The sequence below is a fragment of the Palaemon carinicauda genome, chromosome 33, assembly GCF_036898095.1.
Source record: "Palaemon carinicauda isolate YSFRI2023 chromosome 33, ASM3689809v2, whole genome shotgun sequence".
Lineage (NCBI taxonomy): Eukaryota > Metazoa > Arthropoda > Malacostraca > Decapoda > Palaemonidae > Palaemon > Palaemon carinicauda.
In genome coordinates this window covers 57,685,730-57,709,905 of record NC_090757.1, presented here as the reverse complement: position 1 = coordinate 57,709,905, position 24,176 = coordinate 57,685,730, and the positions used below count along the sequence as shown (strand labels likewise).

The 24,176-nt window shown below is 43.4% G+C and overlaps 1 protein-coding gene across 1 annotated transcript in view; it reads right to left on the bottom strand.

Moving 5' to 3' along the window:
• Nucleotides 1-20,090, bottom strand: part of tgo (Aryl hydrocarbon receptor nuclear translocator homolog tgo) — a gene marked incomplete in the record, with an annotated part of 397,786 nt that extends 377,696 nt beyond the window's left edge. Inside the window, 1 exon segment of the mRNA XM_068357026.1 lies at nucleotides 19,925-20,090. Within this exon segment, the coding sequence (XP_068213127.1) occupies nucleotides 19,925-19,955 (31 nt within the window).
• Nucleotides 20,091-24,176: the final 4,086 nt, after the last annotated feature.

Sequence of the window (24,176 nt, the reverse complement as noted above, 5' to 3'; positions counted from 1 at the left end):
TTATCTTTTTTTTTAACAAAACTATCAAAGGAGAAAATCACTTATCCCTAAACTAAGAGACAATTACTTCATTACTCTCGTATCATGTAGCTAAAACCAAAACACACTCTTACGTGTTGATAGAAGAGAAAAAAAAAAAAAAACAGAAAGAAAACAAACGTCCATATCATTCTGCAAAGTCTCTAGAAAGACTGTCGGCTATTACATTATTCTTTCCCTTTATATGAACTATCTTTAAATCATAGTTTTGTAATTCCAAACTCCAACGCATGAGACGTTTATTCTTATTCTTAAATCTATCTAAGTAAACTAATGGATTGTGATCAGTATACACAGTTAAAACATGACCACTACGTACATAAATCTCAAAATGTTGTAAAGTTGATACTAAACTAAACAATTCCTTCTCAATAGTTGAATAATTCTGCTGTGCTTTATTTAACTTCTTCGAATAATAAGCTACCGGGTGCTTGATCCCATTCACTTCTTGCAACAGAACTCCTCCTATTCCAATATCACTTGCATCTATCCCTAAATTAAATTCCTTGCTAAAAATCGGGCAACATTAGTACGGGCTCGTGAATCATTATGGCCTTTAACTTATTGAAAGCTTCGATACATTCATTATCAAATACAAAACTTCGTCCTTTCTTGAAAAGATTAGTTATTGGAGCACTTATTTCTGAAAAATTAGGAACAAATCGGCGGAAATATGAAATCATTCCGATGAATCTCATTGCCTGTTTTTTACTGGTAGGAATTGGGAAGTTGATGATAGCTTCTATGTTCCCATCTTTTGGACAAATCTTACCTAGACCTACCTTATGACCCAAATATGTGATCGAGGGTTTTTCCGAATTCACATTTCTTCAGATTTAAAACAAGTTTTGCTTTTTCAAGTGCTGACAATACTTTAGCTAAAATGCGTAAATGTTGCTCCCACGTATCTGAAAATATTACAAGATCATCCAAATACACAACACAGTTATCAATTCCATTTAAAACTCTATTCATTAATCTTTGAAAAGTACTCGCTGCATTTCGTAGACCAAAAGCCATAACTTTGGGTTCATAACTACCGAAAGGTGTTATGAAAGCAGATATTTTCTGTGCTCGATTACTTAAAGGTACTTGCCAATAACCTTTGGCCAAATCAAGTTTAGAAATAAACTTAGCATTTCCTATTTTATCTAAACAATCTTCTATCCTGGGGAGAGGAAAATTACTTTGTTTCGTAACACTATTCACCTTTCTAAAATCAATACACAGCCTATCTGATCCATCTTCCTTCTTAACAAGAACTATTGGAGAACACCAGTCACTTTCGCTGGGAACAATCAAACCATTGTCTAGCATATACTTAATTTCCTGTTGAACTGAATTTGCTTTTTCTGGGCTTAGACGATAAGGGCTTTGTCTAATGGGTTTTGTGTCCTGTAACTCAATATCGTGTTCTAAAAGATTAGTCAAACCCAATTTATCACTAACAGTTTCTGGATAATTTGAAAACACATTGAATAATTCCCTTGTTTTTTCTTCCTCTAAGCTAGAATTAAACAACGTGAAATTATTAAGAACATCCAAGTTCTTCTCAAAAGTAATTTCTCTCTGCGACACTGTTACAACTGGCATTGGACGTTCATTATATTTCTTTAGCAAGTTGATGTGCAACCACTTAGCTCTACGCTTACCCATATCAATTAAGTAATTCAAATTTCCCCTTTTTTCTATGATAGGAAATGGACCTTCGAACTTAAAAGATAATGAGGGACCTTCTTTCTGGACTAATACTAAGACTTTATCACCCACGTGGAAAATTCTGTCTTTAACCTTAAGATCGTATTTTCTTTTAGTTTCCCCTTGACGGTTGCTCTCATTTTCTTTTGCCATCTGCCAGGCTTTCCTTAAATCCTCTTTGTGATTTTCGATATTCTGTATGTAATCCTTTCTATCTTCTTCTTGCATTAACTTACACTTTAAAATTTCTAAAGGTCCTTTAGCGGTGTGACCGTACAACAAATTGAAAGAACTAAATCCCGTGGTGTCATTAGGAGTTAATCGTAAAGCCAACAAGACAAAAGGTAACTTTTCTTCCCAATCATGTTCAAAATTATTACACTACTTCCTTAAGCAACTTTTCAACGTTTGATGAAAACGTTCAAAAATTCCTTGTGATTCAGGGTGGTACGGGGTGGAAGTTACAAGTTTAATCCCTAACTCTTTCATTTGATCTCTGAAATACTTAGATACAAAATTGCTACCATTATCACTGTATAACGCAAGGAAGTCCAAATTTAGAGAATAGTTCAGCAAGCGTTTAACTACAGTTTTTGCATTGCAATTTCTTACTGGGATTGCTTCTGGATATCGTGTTAGTCTATCAATGATTGTTAATAGATAGATATTCCCTCCCTTACTTCTGGGCAAAGGGCCTACGATATCAATTACGACATTCTCAAAAGGTTCTCCTACCGATGGGATATTACATAACGGGGCCCGGGGAATTACTTGATTAGGTTTGCCAGCCATTTGACATTCGTGACAACTTAAAACATATCTCTTCACATCACTTTTCATTTTAGGCCAAAAGTACGTTTTAGTTATACACTTGAATGTTTTATTTACTCCTAAATGTCCTTGTTCATCATGTGCTAATTTCAAAATTGATTCACGAAGTTTCCTAGGAGTTACTAATTGCTCTATGACCACCTCTTTGCTACCTGTCTTAGGACGAACATAGCGACAAAAAAGTTCGTCTTTTAAACTAAATGTTTCCTTACAAACATTTTCAGGTTCACCATCCAATTCACATTCAAAAATTCTAGTTAGTGTTTCATCTTCCCTCTGCATCTTAACTAGTTCATCCTTACTTAATAAGCTAGTTTCTGAAACACTAATCTGTACATCACTTCTTTCGACAGCTACATCATCATCTCTGCTCACATCATCAACATTTGTAAAGTCAGTTTCCTCAGCTTACACTCATGCTAAGCTCATCATCACTGCCTCTATTACCTACGTTCGAATCCTCGAACAACCTATGACCGTATTCAATATCTGAATCCAATCCTGACCTGGTTACTATCATCTCAGGCACTTGAACTTCACTTAGAATAGGATTCACACACTTGGAGGTAGTTAAATCATTGCCAACAATAATGTCAACGCCGTCTACGGGCAAAGTATCCACGACTGCTAGTTTTACATCTCCTGTTACTAACTGACTTTCCAATTTCATCTTAACAAAGGACAAACTACACAAGTGTTCGGAAACCCACCTAGCATAACTTTTCTTTCATGCTGATTATTACATTCCCTTGGTACACTCTCTCTCCTAATGAGTGATACGGCCGCTCCCGTATCTCTAAGCAAAACTACTTCCCTCGAATCACCTCCTTTAAGAGAAGAAACTAAACCTTCAGACAAAAATTCACCATAATGTTTCCTAGTTTCTTTCAAGAGACTATTCCTTCCTGAAGAAAGATTATTAACTAGTGACACAGGTTTCTTCACAGTCGTACTCTCTACTGTGCAATTCCTGGCTATATGACCTTTCTTATTACAATTGTAACAAGTGACCTCTGAATTACCGACTGCCCATTGGCTCCTACAGTACCGAGAAATATGACCTTCCTTCCCACATGTGTAACAATACAATGATAATAATAATCCTGGTTCCTATTATCGTTATTGTTAGAACTACTTTTACTATGTTGTGCCTTACTTGACAAAAGATCGTTTTTCTTTTTACTGCCACTTAAACCATGTGTGAGACTGTACTCATCTGCTAATCTCGTAGCACCGGCAAAAGATGTTTCACGCCTATCTTCTATATATAATTTGATGTCTGGGGATATGTTATCTTTGAAACTTTCTAACAAAACTAAGTTCTTGAGATCTTCAAAATTATCGACTTCAGCGGAAGTCAACCAATCACAAAACGATCTTTCTAACTTCTTTCCGTACTCTACATAAGTACTAGTATCATCTCTCTTCAAACTTCTAAACTTCTTACGGTACGCCTCTGGTACCAATCTGTATGCACTAAGTACGGTTTCTTTCACAGTATCATAATCTTCACTTTCATCCTCAGACAAACAAACTATACACAGAATGTGCTTTACCACTTAAATCCGATTGTAAATACAAAGTCCACTGTCTTTTAGGAGCGCCTACTCTGTTCATTAACTTTTCAAAAGACATAAAATATTTCGTAACATCTTCCTCATCAAATTTCGGTATAAGTTTAAGCATCCATCGCATTAGATGTATGTATGTAGGCCACTATACTTATTTTTCTTTTATAGGTCAACTCTTTCATATACCTTTAAATTATAAAAGTAATATGCAATTTGCGGCAAGAATTCCTTACGGCAAAAAATACCTAGTGGCAAAGATTCCTACGGCAAGAAGTCCGTGACAAAAAGTCCTACGGCGAAAATGTATGCGGCAAGAATTCCTAGAACCAGTCCTCAGATCGTAACAGGATGCCCAGAGACCCTAGCCAGATGTCCAGCCACGAAGTTGCCTGCATGGCACACTTCGCCACCTTCTCCTGGCTGAGGATCTCTGTAGCTGAGGAAAGACACTTGCCGGGTGGAGTCTCTCTCTAGAGGGACTCCCCTGGTAAGCTCTTCCAAAGAGTGGTGTAAAAGAAGAGCTAAACAAGTCTCCTCCATGATGTCGAAGTACCTCCTCTGATGGACACGAGTCGGCGGGAGGAGTTTGTTACCGGCGTTGGACTGACTGGAGGAGGCAAGCTCGGAGAGCTGGCCCTCGACCTTATCCCTGGCACTCTTAACCCCTTGGGACCAAGGCAAAGCCGCACTGGCCCTGTAGGGTTTTTGAGTTCCAAAGACTCGGTCCAAGACCGTGTCCTTGCCCTCACGAGGAGGAATCTCTGGGTCCGCGAACCCATTGAGATTCGTCATAAGGGTCAGAACCTACCAGAATGCATGCTCTGACTCCTAAAGGGCTGGCAGCGAAGTCTCCTGTCCCCAAAGGCTCTTCTCGAGGGGACTCATGGATGTTCTCCGAGGGCTTGGCTGGCTCTGGTCTAATCCTTGAGGATGACTTCGGAATCGTCTTCGAGTCCTTCGACTCCTTCCTGGAGGGATACAGGACTCCAGCAGTGATGGTGGGAGGCTCTTCTCCACCCCTACCCGAGAAGACTTCTCTGCGCGAGGTGGGGTTTCCCTCATTGGTGCGATGGGGGAACGCCTCGCCTCACGGGACTCCCCTGAGGACGGAAAATCTTCGTCCGAAGGAGAGGGAGAGAAAGTCTGGGGGGGGGATGCCTTCCTCAAAGACTTCCGAGGAGTCAACTTCCTCTCCAGGGGAGTCGAAACTGCAACTGATTTGTGTTCCAGTTCAGAGAGAACAGGCTTAAAAGCCTGTACGACCGCTCTGACAAGGGACCCAAACCAGGCTGTCGAGATACTCCCTCTGGAGCGAAGGGGATCGTTCGATCCCTAGGAGGAGTTACCAAAGCAGGGTCGGCCTGAAAAGAAGAAGGCAAGTTCCTGGAACTATCCGGAGGTCTCCCTCCCTCCGGCGAACGCGCTGTTCTGCGCTTGCGGGGGGGGGGGGGGGGAGATGACCTGGCCGCGCGTCGTCCTGCAGACTCGTGCTGGCGCTTGCGCGATGGAATTTTACCCAAATCGCGTGCGGGGGGCGAGCAATGGCGCGCAGGTGAAGGTGCGTGGGCGATCGCTGGTGCGCAGCAAGCTGAATAAGCCCTCGCGCGAAGGCAATTGTTCGCGCTCGTACACAGGATCACGATGAGCCCATGAGGCGATAACGTTAGGCGCCGCGCGCAGGGATATATCCCTTGCGCGCGGGTGCGCATGAGGGCACACATCAGCAACAGCAACAGAAGGGCATGTGTCGGCGCGTAGGTGAAGGATGGAGCGCTGGCGAGCAGGGGAAGAGATTACCTTCCCCTTTGCGCCCAGATCCGAAGATTGTGGGCGCGCAGGCGAGTGCTGACGCATAGAAGAGCACTGGCGCGCAGGAGATCGTGGGCGCGCTGGCAAGCAGGAGAGCGTTGGCGCACAGGTGAGCGCTGACGCGCAGGCGAGCGCTATCGCAGGATCTGCAGCTGGAGAGTGCTTGCGCGCAACCTCGCGCTGGAGAACGATGGCGCGTAAGGGACTTGGTCACAATGTGAGAAAGTCCCTTGTGCCCCGAAGGGACCGATGCCCGTTTAAAAACAGGTTCGTAAGCGCCCAGAGCGCATCAGCAGCCAGGAACGGAGACAGCAGGTCAGCCGGTTGGAAGGTCGGCGTGTCCTTTGTAAGGATGACCTTCCACCGAAGGAGATCGTGAACGATCTGCGGAGAGGTCCAGAGATGTAGCTTGGCAGGGTAGGCGAACGACGACGAGGTTCCTCTGTGGCGACTGCGGGGATGACGAGCCGAAGAGGCGAGGCCCTAACACCCTTGTGAGGTGAAGGAAGTCCCCTACGGCGAAGAAGAAGGCGGGCCGTGGGGTTAGCAGGCTAACCAGCAGTCCTCCGAAGAGGAGTCTGTCAGTGAACTCCCCCGAGGGGGAGAATCACCTGCAGGAGAGACCGTTGGACTTAGTTCCTCCCTCGAAGGATGTTCGGAGAGGGGAACTAAGCCTTCAGCTACATCAGCAATATCAGGAGCAGAGGTTTGATACAACTCATCAGAAGCCTCTGCCACAACAATGTCGACGATAGACAGAGGATCGACCTCTGCTTAAGTCGGCGATTGTTTGACAGCTGCTCCCAATTTGATCATGTTAAACAAGGCTTCCTTGGAGGGCAAACCCTCTAGCCCCAAGGAAGCCGAAAGCTGCAACACATCATGATTAGTTACATTGACATCAAAAATAATTTCTTCCCCCGGGGGAGGAGGAGGAGCTGCCTCGCTATGGGAGGCAACTCCCTCTCCCAAACCCCGAGATCGGTCAACAGAACTGCGGCCTACGCTACCACTCAACAGTTTTCTCGGAAGAAAACCGATCGAGTGGGAGCTTAGGAGGAGGTTTGGGGCACGGAAGAAGAGCCCTTGGGATTTTCTCCTTTCAAAGAAATCTTCGAAGGAGAAATATCCCGCCTGGACTTCTTCTTCCGGCAGAGCGGGAAAACCTCTCCCACTGGGAGGTAGACCACTCCCTACACTCACCACATACGTTACTCTTATCACACCGTTGGCCCCTACAGCAAGGACACAAGGTGTGTGGGTCCGTTTCGACCGCCGAAATATAAGTTCCACAAGGGTGGTCAGGTAAACCGGGACACTTACGCATCGTAGAGGCCAACTTCACAAACACTCTATCAAAGAAAAAGCAAACAAAAGATCAGTTAAATGGCTGTCAAAGAGGGCGAGGTTGACAGCGGACACGTCCGTCTAGCACCCGAGCCGAGAGCAAAGTGAGCTCAGCACAGGTGTGTGTGAGGGGGGGGGAGGGGGGGGGAGCAAGCTACACTCCCTACCCCCCCGCTAACTAGCAGTGGGGTAGTAAACCCTCGTTAAAATTCTAATGGCTTGTCATTTCAGCTACACGGAAAGTAATTACCCATATTAAATATGACAAATTCGTATATACAGTGAACCCTCGCTACTTCGCGGTTCGACCATCGCGGATTCACCACTTCGCGGATTTTTTTCATAACCCATGTCTATACATATATTGCGGATTTTCCGGAAATATCGAAAATACCGCGATGTGACCGATGGTGCGAGATTGGAGAAAGTAAGGAAAATTGAATCATGATTGATTTTCAATATAAATGAAACTTTGAGGAGCAACAAAGATATCATTTGTGTGTGAGAGAGAGAGAGAGAGAGAGAGAGAGAGAGAGAGAGAGAGAGAGAGAGAGAGAGAGAGAGAGAGAGAGAGAGAGAGAGAGAGAGAGAGAGAGAGAGAGAGAGAGAGAGAGAGAGAGAGAGAGAGAGAGAGAGAGAGAGAGAGAGGGGGGGGGGGGTTTAAATGTAATAAACAAAAAAATTTGATAGGTTATAACACATTGGTGCTTATGTAATATCAACTGTATACTGTAGACGGTTTGAATAAGTTAAGAAATGGTATAAATGATACTTTGTTAGTGTATTCGTACACACTCAAGAGCGGCAGCTAGATGACAGCTGATCTAATCACAGCCAAAAGTAAAAAAAAAAAAAAGTCAACAATACTCGATTTTTAAAAACACACCCGAAATTTAAAAACAAAAGTACACGCTTTCTTAATGTGCAATTAACTATTTAAAGAGTGGCAATTTTCTAGAATAAAATGATATTTCCCAAAAAATAGTGGTTTGCTGATGAAATCGGATGCCCTATTTTTGGCTATGATTGAAATGGATGTAGACTCGGCCTAATTATTTCATTTCGTATTTAATTGACACTAAGAAAACTAATTTTAGTTTCTTCATCTAAATGTAAGTATTGTATAACACGAAGAGAGAGAGAGAGAGAGAGAGAGAGAGAGAGAGAGAGAGAGAATCAGCTGTTGTAATCAAATGGCGTGTTTTTGTTTCGTGAGAATTTCATCGCCACGACTTTAACAAACAACATACTGTACTGAACTTTACAGTATTATACAGACTACTGTAATATGATAAAAGTAAAATATTTGTAATCTATTTTATATGAAATGGGGCTATTTTTGTTTTGTTTAAAATTTACATTTACGTATGTAAAACAACTCTCTCTCTCTCTCTCTCTCTCTCTCTCTCTCTCTCTCTCGTAGATTGTTTTCCTGCTTTGCTACGTATGTATGATTTTATATAGATACGGTAAATAATATTTGTAATAACATATTTTATAAAGCTTTTACTGTAATATCATTATTTATCACTTTCATCATGCGGGTTAAATTCCTTAGTTTGTTTACTGAGCGTACTTTATGACGCCGTCGTTTCAGGCGGCGTCATAAAGAAAAAAATTTCATTTGGAAGTCCTAGGAAAAATTAAGTAAAACATTAGTAATAACCAAATCAACATACTGTACTGAATAATCAATATAATTGATGCAAAAACTAACCTATAAACAGATGTGTAAATGCATTTGTTTCTTCATTAGGATCAGAGATAAACGTAAACAAAACATTGGTTGCCATTTTTTATCGTGCTTTTTGGCGTGTTTAGGAAACGCATGATATAAAGTCGCCTTTAATATTTGTGCCTGTTTTAGTTTAGGGTACTGTATTACATGCATTAAGTGTTCTGTACATTAAAGGGTAGTTTGTTAACAGTACTACGTACAAGGGAAGGTTTTAAAAGTCTGAATATACATGTTAAATAAATAGGTAAATATGGTGTTACTACTTCGCGGATTTTCACCTATCGCGGCCCGCGTCTGGAACCTATCTACCGCGATAAACGAGGGTTCACTGTAATGTATTTTTCCTAACCATACAAACCTTAGCTATTTAAATAGGCTATTACTTTCGGCGTAGCTGAATGACGAGCCATTATATTTTTAACGAGGGTTAACTACCCTCTCGCTAGTTAGCGGGGGTTAGGGGAGGGGTAGCTAGCTACCCCTCCCCCCTCACACACCGGTGAACTGATTCACTTCGTTTAGAGGTAGGACTTCACGGGGGAGAGGGCTGGCGGGCAAGTATGATTAAATAGCCAAGGTTTGTATGGTTAGGAAAAATACAAATTATCTACGAATTTGTCATTTGTTCCGTAACCGAAATACAAACCACGCTATTTAAATAGGGTGACTTAACCCTTAGGTAGGGTGGTAAGTCCCAGCCTTACTGGCTTTGGCTTTGCCCGGGGACTCAGAATCCGAGTGTGTAGTACTCGAGATGAGGAGTCCCTGCACCTCGCAAATCCCTTGCTCTGTAAGGAACATGCAGCCTACTTAAGCTTGTGTGTGAAGGAATGAAGTGTGACTCGTCATAGGAAATTGACTTGGAATACTTCAGATGGAATTCTAGCATAGGACGTTCCCAATACCACCTCGTCAGGGTATGGGGGACGCGACAGTACTATCTTAATACTAGGAACACAAGGAGGCATGGTTTACCTGCAGTGGTTTGAGGTCAGCTGCGCAGAGAACCCAGGATGCTTCTTTCCCCAAGAGAGGGGAGGATGAAGAAAAGAGTAAGGGCCAGGCATACTTTTTCATTCTTGTAGACTAAAACCGGGTAACAATGCCCTCAACCTTCTGCTACTTGTCCAATAAGGAGCCTGAGGTTTAGACCAGCTGTTGTGCAGCCACCACAGGGCCGATAGAGAACGTATCGAGCCTCCTGTGGGTTAGGTCCTGCAGGTAGTGGGCTGTGAAGGTCGTTTGACGCTTCCAGACCCCAGCTTGTAGAACCTGCGTCACTGAGTAGTTTCTCTTGAATGCCAGGGACGTAGCGATGCCTATGACATCATGTGCTATAGGGCGACGTGACGGAGGAGGGTCTGGATTCAGGGAATGGGGGATGATCCTGCGAATCCATGCTGAGATGGTGTTCTTAGTGACCCTCCTCTTCGTCTTTCCTGTGCTCACAAACAATGCTCGCACTCGAGGACGAGCTGCAGCTGTTCTCTTAAGATAGAGCTTCAGACTCCTTACTGGGCACAGTAGGAGGTGGTCTGGGTCATCTGTTACAGAACGGAGACTCGAAATCCAGAAGGAGTCGAACCGTGGGTCCGGAATCCCAGGATTTTGAGTCTTAGCCACAAACTCAGGGACGAACCCGGACTTTACCTCCCCCAATCCCCTTGAATGGGTGATGTCGTACGAGAGACCATGCAGTTCGCTGACTCGCTTGGCCGAGGCCAATGCGAGTAGGAACACCGTCTTCCAAGTCAGGTAACGATCAGAAGCCTGGCGTAATGGTTCGAACAGAGGTCTCTTAAGAGACCTGAGGACTCGAACCACGTTCCATGGAGGAGATCTCACTTCCGACTGAGGGCAAGTAAGCTCGTAGCTTTGTATGAGTAGAGAAAGTTCCAGCAAGGAGGAAATGTCCATTCCTTTAAGTCTGAAGGTCAGGCTTAAGGCTAAGCGATAGCCTTTCACTGCCGAGACTGTAAGGCGCATTTCTTCCCGCAAATACACAAGAAACTCGCCGATTGCTGGAATAGTGGCATCGAGGGGAGAGATACCCCTTCCACGACACCAACCACAGAAGACTCTCCACTTCGCCTGGTAGATCCCTGCGGATGACTTTCGCAGGTGCCGAGACATCCTTTCCACAACTTGTTGCGAAAAGCCTCTCTCTGTGAGGAGATGCTGGATAGTCTCCAGGCGTGAAGCCGAAGCGATGCTACGGCTTTGTGGAAGATGTTGCAGCGTGGTTGCTCGAGTAGCTCGTGTCGCGGAGGAAGTTCTCTCGGGAGTTCTGTAAGGAGCTGCAGAAGGTCCGGAAACCACTCTGCATGATGCCATAGCAGAGCTATTAGGGTCATTGACAGGTTGACCGATATTCTGGTCTTGTTGAGCACCCTTCTCATCAGACAGAACGGTGGGAAGGCATAAACGTCGATGTTGGCCCACCGTTGTTGGAAGGCATCTTGCCAGAGTGCCTTGGGGTCCGGGACTGGGGAACAGTACAGCGGAAGCTCTAAGTTCAAGGCTGTCACAAACAGGTCCACCGTCGGGGAACCCCACAAAGTCAGAACTTTGTTGGCTACTAGAGGATCCAAAGACCACTCGGTACTCACTATCTGCGATGCTCTGCTAAGACTGTCGGCGAGCACATTCCTTTTGCCTGGAATGAAGCGAGCCGCTAGTGTGATCGAGTGGACTTCGGACCATCTCGGAATCTCTACTGCAAGATGGGATAGCTGTTGTGAAAAGGTACCTCCCTGCTTGTTGATGTAAGCAACTACCGTGGTGTTGTCGCTCATCACCACCACGGAGTGACCCGCCCGGGTTTGTTGGAACTGTTGAAGTGCTCGATATACGGCCTTCATCTCTAGCAGATTTATGTGGAGGCACTTTTCTGATTCTGACCTTAGGCCTGAGGTCCTGTGGTTCAGAACGTGGGCCCCCCACCCTTTTCTTGAAGCGTCCGAGAACAGCATCAAATCCGGGGGGAGGACGAGAAGATCCACTCCATTTCGGAGGTTTTCGTCTGTCACCCACCACTGAAGGTCCGTCTGTTCCGCAGGACCCATAGGGACCAGAATGTCCGGGGAATCGTTGCCTTGATTCCACTGGGACTTGAGCCGCCATTGCAAAGATCTCATCCTGAGGCGGCCGTTTGGAACTAGACGGGCCAAGGAGGAAAGGTGACCTAGGAGACGTAACCATGATTGGGCTGGAAGCTCTTCTCGTCTGAGGAAAGGATCTGCGACCCTCCTCAGCCTTGCTATCCTGTCGTCTGATGGAAAGGCTTTGTGGAGATTGGTGTCCAATACCACACCTAGATATACCAGTCGTTGAGATGGAAGCAGAAAAGACTTCGAGATTTACCATGATCCCTAGATCTTGGCAAATTCCCAGAAGCTTGTCTCGGTGTCGAAGAAGGGTCGATTCCGAGTCTGCCAGGATCAGCCAGTCGTCCAGATAACGGAGGAGACGGATGCCGATCCTGTGTGCCCACGAAGAGATCAGGGTGAACACTGGTGTATACCTGGGGTGCTGTAGAGAGACCGAAACACAGCATCTTGAACTGGTAGATCTTGTTGTCTAGGCTGAATCTTAAGTACTTCCTGGAAGACGGATGGATTGGGATCTGGAAGTACGCGTCCTTCAGATCCAGTGTACACATGAAGTCTTGCGGTCTCACTGTAAGTCTGACCGTGTCTGCTGTCTCCATGCTGAACGGAGTTAGTTTGACAAACTTGTTCAGAGCTGAGAGGTCAATGACTAGTCTCCAGCCTCCAGACGCCTTCTTTACAAGAAAGAGTCGACTGAAGAAGCCTGGGGAGCCGTCGACAACCTCCTGGAGAGCATCCTTCTTCAGCATGGTCTCGACTTCTGCCCGTAGGGCTAGCCCCTTTGCCGATCCCATGGCATAGGAGCTCAACGACACTGGATTCGCTGTCAGGGGAGGAAGAGATGTTATGAACGGGACGCGATATCCCTGACTGATCACAAAGATCGTCCAGGAATTGGCCCTGAGTTGCTGCCACCTGAATGCGCAACTTTTCAGGCATCCCCCCACTGGTGGACATGCAGGGGGATTGACAATCCTAGCGTTTGCGGCCTCGGCCGCTCCCTCTAGGATCCTTGCCTCCCCTGGAGGACTTTTTGCCCTTCTTGTCTCTGACAGGAAAGGGCTGCTGCTTGGACACCGTCGTCTTTGCTGCCGCTGCCGGTTTCGTCGTCTTGGACTGGCGAGGTTGTTGAGGTGCTGGAGGTTTGTAGGGCTTTGTTGTAAGAGCCCTTTGGAGAAGAGAATCCTGGTTCGATTTTCTCCACCTCTCAGCTGCCTGTTCCACATCCTTGGGCTCAAACAAACTCTTTCCCAGAAGGGAAGTGTGTCTGAGCTTGCAGACATCCACGGCTGGGACCTTCAAGTGGAACCTCTCGGTCACCGCATCACGTCGCTTCAGGATCGAGTTTACCCACAAGTTCGAGACTTGGTGGGCCAGAAACTCAATGGTGCGTGTGCTCGAAAGGAGGAAGGTCTCCAGGGCCTTCCTGGTGCTCTCCTTGGACAGATCCTCGGATCACAGCAGGATGCCAAGAGACCCCAGCCAGACATTCAGCCATAAAGTGGCCTGCATGGCACACTTTGCGACCTTCTCCTGACTCAGGATCTCTGTTGCCGAAAATGTCACTTGCCGGCTGGAGTCTCTCTCAAGAGAGACTCCCCTGGTAAGCTCTTCCACAGAGTGGTGGAGTGGAAGAGCTAAACAAGACTCCTCCATGATCTCAAAATACCTCCTCTGTTGGACACGAGGAGGTGGGAGGAGCTTGTTGCCAGCAGTGGAACGGCTGGAGGAGGCGAGCTCGGAGAGCTGGCCCTCAACCTTATCCCTGGCACTCTTCACCCCTTGGGACCAAGGCAAAGCCGCACTGGCCTTAGTGGGTTTCTGAGTGCCAAAGACTCAGTCCAGGACCGTGTCCTTGCCCTCACGAGGGGCGATCTCAGGGTCCTTGAACCCGTTGAGATTCCTCATCAGAGTCAAGACTTGCCAGAAGGCATGTTCTAACTCTTGCTGCTCTCCTCCTGGTGAACTGGCAGCAAAGTCTCCTGTACCCAGATGCTCTACTTGGGGGGGACACGTGGACGTTCTCCTGGGGTCTCGCTGGCTCTGGTCGAATCCTGGAAGAAGACTTCGGGATTGTCTTCGAGTCCTTTGGTTCCCTTCTAGGAGGGATGCAGGACTCCAGCAACGAAGTCTGAGGGCTCTTCTCCGCCAAAACACGGGACGATTCTCCTACTCGCGGTGGGGTTTCTCCCATTGGTGTGGTGGGAGAAGGTCTTACCTCGGTAGATTCCCGAGAACGGAAAAAGCTTTGTCCACAGGAGAAGGAGAGAACGTCTGAGGGGGGGGGAAGGAGCCTTCCTTACAGACTTCTTAGGAGCCAGTTTGACCCAGGGAGAAATCACCACGATCTCTACTCCTCTTCCGTGGGGTCGGAGCTGCCGTTGGTTTGAGACCCAAATCAGCAAAGGCAAGCTTAACAGCCTGGACGACAGCTCTGATAAGGGACCCAAACCATGGCTGCTTACTGACAAGACGCAGTGTCAGAGACTCCCGCTGGAGGGAAGGGGATCGGGCGATCCTTCAAAGTAGATACCACAGGGCCTGCCTGAAATTAAAGGGAAGAAGATTGGTGCCTAGACCTCTCTGAAGACCTCCCCTCCTCCTGCGAGTGCGCTGTTCTGCGCTTGCGGGGGGGGGGAACACGACGACGACGTTAGGCGCGGGCGAGTGTTGGCGACCAGGAGAATGACGGCGCGTAGGTGAACAACGGAGCGCAGGCGAGCGATGGCGCGCAGGGCGAGCAGGTGAGGTTGCGCGTGGGCGAGCAGGTGAGGTTGCGCGTGGGCGAGCAGGTGAGGTTGCGCGTGGGCGAGCAGGTGAGGTTGCGCGTGGGCGAGCAGGTGAGGTTGCGCGTGGGCGAGCAGGTGAGGTTGCGCGTGGGCGAGCAGGCTCGTGGGCGTGCTGGAGAGTGATGGCGCGCAAGCGATGGGGCAAGCGGACGCGCCGGAGATCGCTGGTGTGCAGGTGCGCGATCTGGAGAAGACAGATGGGGCGCAGGATCAGGAGGCTTAGAAGCGCGTGAAGGAGACCGCTCCTGGGCGCGTTGTGTCCCGTCGACCTCTGGAAGTGCGCACGGTAGGAGCTGGAACCTGTGGGCACGAAGGTGACTGCGCGCGATGGCGCGTAGGCGAGGGTTGACGAGAGGGCGAGTTCCGAGGGCGCGCAGGTGAACGCTGGCGAGAAGGCGAAGGATGAGGCTTCCTTCCTACGCCCAGATCCGAAGATCGTGGGGGTGCGGGCGAGCGATGGCGCGTAGTTACGCGCTGGGGCGCAGGGGAAGTTCGCTGGCGAGCTGGAGATCGTGGGCGCGCGTGGCTCGTATCAGGATCAGGGCGCGCAGGAGCGCGCTGATATGTCGACTTTGCCATAGGAGATCGCTGGCGCGTTGTTTCCGGCACAGGACGAATCTCAGCAACAGCAGGAACAGGAGAAGGCTTGCGCGCAGGAGATCGTGGGCGCGCAGGTAAAACCTGGCACTTAAGGGACTTGCTCACATTGTGAGACAAGCCCTTTTGCCCCGAAGGGACCGCTGCCGGTTGGATAACGGGGTGCGAGGGCGTCCACTGCGCATCAGCTGCCATGAACGGTGAAGGAGGATCAGCAGGTCTGGCAGGAGTAGGAGATCACGAACGATCTGCAGAGAGGTCCAGAGATGCGGCTGCAACGGTCAACTCACGACGAGGAGGATCCTGTGCGGGGGATGGCAAGGAGCCGAAGAGGCGCCTCCTAACTCCCTTGTGGGGAGAAGGAAGACCTCTACAGCGAAGAGGAGGGCAAGCCTTGCGACGGATACGTCCTCTGGGAGCAGGAACACCATCGTCGGTCCTCCAAAGAGGAGTCTCTGTCAGTGAACTCCCCCGAGGGGGAGAATCACCTGCAGGAGAGACCGTTGGACTCAGTTCCTCCCTCGAAGGATGTTCGGAGGGGGAACGGAGCCTTCAGCAACATCAGCACCCAAGGCAGGGGTTTGACCCGACCCGTCGGACGCCTCTGCCACAACGACGTCGACGATGGACAGAGGGTCAACCTCCGCTATCACCGGCGACCGTTTGACAGCTGCGCCCAACTGGATCAAGTCAAACAGGGCTTCCCTGGAGGGCGAACCCTTAAGCCCCAAGGAAGCCCAAAGCTGCAATAAAGCATCATTATAAACAGAAACAAAAGAACGGCATACGCTACCACTCGACAGCCTCTCACGAGAGACCGATAGAGCGGGACCTTCGTAGGAGGTTCGGGCAACGGAAGAAGAGTCCTTGGAATTTTCCTTCTTCAAGGAAACCCTTGACGGAGAAAGATCCCGCTTAGACTTCTTCTTCCGTCACCGGGAAAACCTCTCCCACTGGGAGGTAGACCACTCCCTGCACACTTTATCCTTATCACACCGTTGACCTCTGCAGAACGGACACAAGGTGTGAGGGTCCGTCTCGACCGCCGACATATAAGTCCCACAAGGGCGGTCGGGTAAACAAGGGCATTTCCGCATAAGGAGAGAGGCCAACTTCCAAACACACAAACTGAAAGAGAAAGCAAAAAAGATTAAGGCTGTCAATTCGAGGGTGAGAGCAAACACGTCTGACCATCACCTGAGCCAAAAGCGAAGTGGATCAGTTCACCGGTGTGTGAAGGGGGAGGGGTAGCTAGCTACCCCTCCCCTACCCCCTGCTAACTAGCGAGGGGGTAGTTAACCCTCGTTAAAAATCTAATGGCTCGTCATTCAGCTACGCCGAAAGTAATACCTTATTTAAATAGCTTGGTTTGTATTTCGGTTACGGAACAAAGCGTGGTTTGTATTTCAGTTACGGAACTAAAAATAAATGAGAGATGACAGAGTAGTAAAATCGAAGACCTACTCTTGGAAAGTTGATTACGTATTTGAAAAAATTCAGAGTTTATGGACATCAAGTCGTCTGGCTACCTCCATATTACTGTAAGTATAATTCCATTGAACTGAAAGACTGATCAATAATTAAATTGGTTTGCAAATACAGTACTGTATGATCAAACTACAAATAAAGCAGACTAACTGAATTTTATAACTTTAGTAAAATCTTGTGCATTCAGTCCCCACCTTGATTTAATTCTTATAAAATGCCATGCCAACATTGACAAATTATATTAAATGCTAGCTGTAAAGTAGGTTAAGGCCCCATAAGGTTAGGTAGGGATGATCAAAAGGAGTAACTGTCCCCACCCATTTGTCAAGATGGAACCAGCACACAAGGTTTAAGTTAGGGTTGGGAAAGTAGACTAGACAATGCACAAGCGTAAGCTTGGAAGGTTAGAGAATACTAAACCGATAACACTTTACCTATGCTTTGGACCATGTAAACATTGAAACCCCACACTCCTTAATCAGAACCAGCCACATGTGCCTTTACTCTTCAGAGAACTTCAAATGCTCCCCATGACAAAACTTAACCTACAGTAAGATATTGTGTTCTTACACATAGTGCATCAAGTTCATCTTAATAGCATATGGGTAGATAAACTTACTAACCCTAAGCATTCTTTCTACTTATTATCCAGCATTTCATTCACTGGATACATATCTTGTCTATGCAATTTAGTTGTGGTTCTTTTCTCCACCTACTAGTTTCATATTAGACTCCTCCCCAATCCTTCAAAGGCAGATGTGCTAGTTGTGCTCTTTCTTTCTCTTTGAGGACATAAGACCTTTTTCCCAGTAAAACTAATTCTGTAGTACAGTATACGGAAAAATTATTAGCCAGTCAAATGAAAAAAAAAACAGCAGATAAAACAAGCATTATGAATGGGAAAAGAGAAAGTTTAATTGTCCAACCTAAGAATCTGTAAAAGGGAAAGATTGGATTTGATGTGATTGTGATGAATGGTACCAAGAGAAATGAGGTTCTCTAGATGGCATTAGTGACAATATACAGTAAATGATAGAGCACTGTCCTATATTCATTATCAGAGAGCATTTATAGTATAGCAAAAGATGAAAAAAAGCTGATCATGATTACTGGAATAAGACAGTGCCTTGATTAGCGAGATAAAGCTAACACTGAAAGTAATGCTAAAAGGATTAATGAAATGTTAGAATTGCTGAATCTAAACTTTCACTGGACAATTAAAAATAGAAAATTCTATGATGAATTTCGATTCATTGTAAGTTAACTCTAGAACTGATAATCTCCATAAAAAAAGAGACAAAATTATTAGACGATTCCTAAAATAAAGAATGAAACCATCATGAAATTAAGGGAAGGAACTTCTTAGTTATAAGGTCTTCAACACCTCTAAATACTGTAATGTCACTAATAAGAAAAGTGAGATTGCTTTACACTTTAACGATATTGAAAATGTTGATACAAAGACTACTGCTAATAGCAACCTTGTATCTATTAATTAACAAGGTAAGAGAAGCTGAAAAAAAAGATTTACGATTTTTATAGACCACAACAATGTATTAACCGACAGAAATTGTGATCTATATTCAATACCTTGGGAAAGGGATAAATATGTTATTTCAGGTACAACTACCCATATAATTCCAGATTGGAATCCCAAAATTCAGAAAGGCATTCGTGATAATGGCGTTTGCAGTATTCATACAACAGGACGCAGAACTCATGTAAATTGTAAAACGATTAACCAAAAGCAGTTAACAGTGAATTTAGAGTTCAAAGAATTTGTTGACAGTGCTAATTTTCAGAGTTACAAAGATTTTCAATTAAAATCAGTACTGTACTCTCATCATTAAATATGGTGATTTTGGTTTTGACAACTAGAATAGGCGTCAATAGGAGTAGGAGCAGATGATGATGAATCGTATCCATAACTTTTAACACCATTCACAAATTCTTGAGCAAACGATGGGGCACTTTGAGAAAATATAGGACTAGATAAAGAAACTTTGTCTGCAAACAGGAGTCAATTGGCCTAATAATTATACCAAAGTCAAAAAATATAAATCATATTATACCCAGACTTTAAAATATTGGCTTTAAACACCATAACTAAAAGCTTAACAACCTAAATTGGAAAAGCAGGATGCTATAACCCCAAGGGCTTCAACAGGGACAAATAGCCCAGTAAGGAAAGGAAATGAGGAAGCAGATAAACTATATGAGAAATAGTGAACAATTAAAATAAAATATAAGAATTAACAGTAACAACACTAAAAGACGGAAAAAAAGGTGGAAAATTGTCACCGCTGTAAAATTTGGTAACTTTTGAGACATTCCGAAAGACTTTCTGTCACTGTAACTACCGCAATGACATAATTAGCTCTGCCTATAATCGTTGTGCAAGTAACAGAATACTACATTAGCTGTATCAAAGATGAATAATACAAAACATGTGACTGAATACGGTACATACTGATTTACTTTGAACCACATCCATACATATGAATAATTATGGAGAGCAGTTGCAGGCTACTAACCTAACCTAGATAACTTAGTAAAATATTTTCATGCACTTCCAGGTCAACAAAAATAGATTATTTGTACAAAATTATTAGGAAAGGATTTAGCTGCATAGGAAATATTAATATTCTCCCTTAATAATTTCCTATTAGTACCACATCTCGCTAAATTTGTATCATATTGTCCTATATTTTGGGAGACAATACTTATAAAATAAAACAAACTTTATGATTAAAGCTCCCTGAAGAGGTTTAAACGAAAAAAGTTCAATACAAAACCAAAATTTTACCGAAATAAAGGGTCAATGAAAGAAGCTCGACAAGACGCAGCTCATTATTTAGGAGTCGATGTTATTTTTTATTTTAAGAGAGTTTGGTTATATTTACTCACCCTGCACGACTTGCGTTGTGGCGGTAGCCATCTCTACCACTTGGATCCGTTATATGAAAGACCTCAGCACCAGATAGTGTAATTACGAAGATGTTATATGAGAATACGAAGTAAACAAAATCCAGTGTTTACAAAAAGCCCCAGTACGATGATCTCGCGATTGGCGAGACTGAGATGCGAGAACACAGGGAGTGGGGAATGGCCACTAAAAGGGAGCAAGAAATTTTGTTGACGGTGTTTAAATATGAACCTTAGAACTAAGTATCCTTTTTCCCCATAGTAATATTAAAAATATACATCACAAAAATTTGCAATGATCAATAAATAAATTATCATTATTATTTAGGGAGCAATTATATGTCCAAGAAGGCGTTACCATGCTCTCGTCGTCTAAAGAGACTCTTAGCACTGCAAACATTGTTAGATTTAGAGATGTCACCATAAAATTTAAGCATTTTTATCAATTAATAAAGTTGAGATTAAGAATAACAATCACATAAATTCAAATGATATTATAAATTTTGTATATACAAAATATTTGTTTCAATTGAGAAAAAATAGCAATATAAAGTGGTGACCGATAATCGCTAGAAACTTGCTTACGAGACTCCATGTAGAAACAAGAGCATCAAACTTAGTATTATTATTATTAACTGCTAAGTTACAACCCTAGTTGGAAAAGCAGGATGCTATAAGCCCAGGGGCCCCAACAGGGAAAAATAGCCCAGTGAGGAAAGGAAACAAGGGAAAATAAAATATTTTAAGGTGAGCAACATTAAAATAAATATTTCCTAAATAAACTATAAAGACATTAACATAACAAGAGGAAGAGAAATGAGATAGAATAGTGTGCCCGAGTGTACCCTCAAGCAAGAGAACTCTAACCCAAGACAGTGGAAGACCATGATACAGAAGCTATGATACTACCCAAGTAGTTTGATTTTTGAGTGTACTTCTCCTAGGAGAGCTGCTTACCATAGCTAAAGAGTCTCTTCTACCCTTACCAAGAGGAAAGTAGCCACTGAACAATTATAGTGCAGTAGTTAACCCCTTGGGTGAAGAAGAATGGTTTGGTAATCTCTATGGAAAAACTTTTTACTTGAATCATGCAATGATTTATAAATTAATGGTGACAGGGTAAATTAAAGAAATCGTTTAATTTATATTTAATTACAACAGTCAAAATGAAATAGAATATTTATAACTGAGGAAAATAAAAATTTAATCCCTTTGCTTGAGAGAATCCTTGTCCTTTGTGCACTGTAACCCTTCCAAACCGTGCTATATTCTTGGAGAGATGACCTTACGCCAGACACCACTCCAGCACAACATGGTCACCATTGAATTTTTCCATAACCTGACAATTACAATGAAATATCTATAATAAAGGTCATGGCCATCTATGGTTTAGACCAAGGCGTAAGCCTTAAATGTTTTTACTTAAATGTAAATATATAAAATGTAATAAATTAGATAGCAAAGACCGTAATATTCTTAGTATTTAGCTAAGTTTTAGGCTAGCCTGGTAAAGATTTAAAGTTATTTACTAGGTTAAATGCCTAGCTTAAAATTCAGTATAAGTTTTTTCCCAGTGCTTAGTCTACTTAGCCAAAATGTAAGCAAGCTCAATAGCCCAGTCTAAAGTTTTTAGAAGTTTTTTAACGTTAATATATGAAAGAACCGAGTTACTCATTATCTTAAATTGTGATACTTGAACCTCGTTGAGTTTTACAAAAGTTCACAAGAAAATAACACTAATAACAATTATCAAGTTCCTTCTAAATATCACGAACTATCAGGTAATATATTATAGGACGTGCAAGTTAGGTTAATGAACCGACTAAGTTCATATATAAGCAATTTGAAAATCGACTGAAACACGCGTAAATGTAACTCGATTCTTACCTCCAAACTGCTAAAAACCCGTCTCCTTTCTCTCCCCAAATCCTTCGGTAGTTTTGTTGAATTTCGCCTTCATCGTTAATGGCAGCTGTCCTCGGCAAACTTCTTAATAGTAAATCTTCATATTAATTATACCATTAAGCTCTTGTGATCCATGAAGACTATATGCAGATCGGCTGATACACGAAAACATGTAAGATGGTTCAACTACAGGTCCTGTCGTTCTGGTCTTCGAGTCACAACTGCTCTTCTGCGTTTTGGCAGTTATATCGTCACCTCTTCTTCGAGACATTTTATGGTCGCCTCTGCTAAACTTGTCATTTCGTTTATAGCTTTGAGTTTGAAAAGGTTAGTCAAGAAAACATTTACCATGAATCAGCCAAATTAACTTTATGAACATGAACTTTAGCCACAATAAAGTAATGATAGTAAATCTAAATATCTAATTACAACTTGGTGATTACGATTCATGAGAAGTAGAAGGAACTCAAAACATAAACTCCTAAATCCCATGCTTAACAATAAACAAAATATTTTAAAAGGTATCCGGGAGTTTATGTAAATAAAAGAGAAATAACATACTGTCAAGTAAACAATAAATGTGAAATATATCTTTGATATATTTTGTATAATCTCAGTGTTGTCAGGTGTATGAAGACAGAGGAGAATCTGTAATGAATATGCCAGACTATTCGGTGTATGTGTAGGCAAAGGGAAAGAACCGTAACCAGAGAGAGGGATTCAATGTAGTACTGTGTAGCCAGTATGTTCTAATGTAAGCGTTTAGATACTTTACATTATTCTCATGAATCTCATCTCGAATCATGAACCATATTCATGAAAGACTATAACCCGTGAACAAACTAAAAATATATCTAAGAGAGATGAAGTTTGCAGTTTCGATATAATTAATTGGAAATAAAATTACAGCACAGATGGGAAAACGTTGTAAAATCAGAGGGCAATTTCATTTAATGTCAAAATGTCTGTATGTTGAGATTTAACTTGGGATAATACAAACGCGAAGGAGATACGGTTTCTAATGTTTGAGACTAGTTATATTATGATCAGAACTTCGCATAAAAGAACAATATAACAATAGCACTCAGTGTGCCAACATAACAATTACTTTTGATATAAAAATATTAACAATGACACTTAACTAGAATTGCCCTCTGGTTTTACATCGTTTTCCTTAATAATGCTAATCAACCAAGGCGGAATGGATGTAACCTGGGGTTGCTGAATCCCTTAATAGAGATTTAGCTAAAATTAGTGCATAATGCAAATTATAGGGTATGAAGTTGAATCCTAACAAAACTAAAAGTAAGATTGTAACCAGATCAAGGACAGTGGTTCCTCATTGATAATGTTTCTTTAACTTTGTATGACTCTTTTAAAATTTTAGGTGTGATTCTCGACAGCAAATTTACTTTTGAGAAACACATTAGGTCTGTGTCTTCTTCAATTGCACAAAAAATTGGCTTATTGAGAAAATCTTTTAAGATTTTGGTGATCAATCTATTCTGAAGAAATGTTTTAATTCTTTCATTCTACCTTGTTTCGAGTATCATTCTCCAGTCCGGTCTTCAGCTGCTGATTCTCATGTTAATTTGTTGGACAGGAACTTACGGTCTATTAAATTTCTTATTCCTGATCTAGATATTAATTTCTATCACCGTTGCTCAATTAGTTCATTATGCATATTGCATAAGATTTTATATATATATATATATATATATATATATATATATATATATATGTATATATATATATATATATATATATATATAATGCTGACCATCCTTTACATTCAGATCTTTCCGGACAGTTCCATCCTATTCCAAATACTAGGCATGCAGGTAATTATAATAGTCAGGCCTTCTCCATCATGAGGCACAATACTAGACAGTACTCTAGAAATTTTATTCCAGCTGTGACCAAGTTGTGGAATGATCTTCCTAATCGGGTAGTTGAATCAGTAGAACTTCAAAAGTTCAAACTTTCAGCAAATGTTTTTATGTTGAACAGTCTGACAGAAGTCCTTTTATAGTTTATAAATGAAATATGTTTTAATGTAGTTAATGCTTTTTATTTAAACATCTTATTTTAATTGTTCATTACTTCTTATATCGCTTATCTATTTCCTTATCTCCTTTCCTCACTGGGCTATTTTTCCCTGTTGTAGCCCTTGGGCTTATAGCATCTTGCTTTTCCAACTAGGGTTGTAGCTTAACTAATAATAATAATAATAATAATAATAATAATAATAATAATAATAATAATAATAATAATAATGCCGCTCTTCTCAATGGCTGATCCTAGTGCACACAAAGTGCAAAAAAAAAGA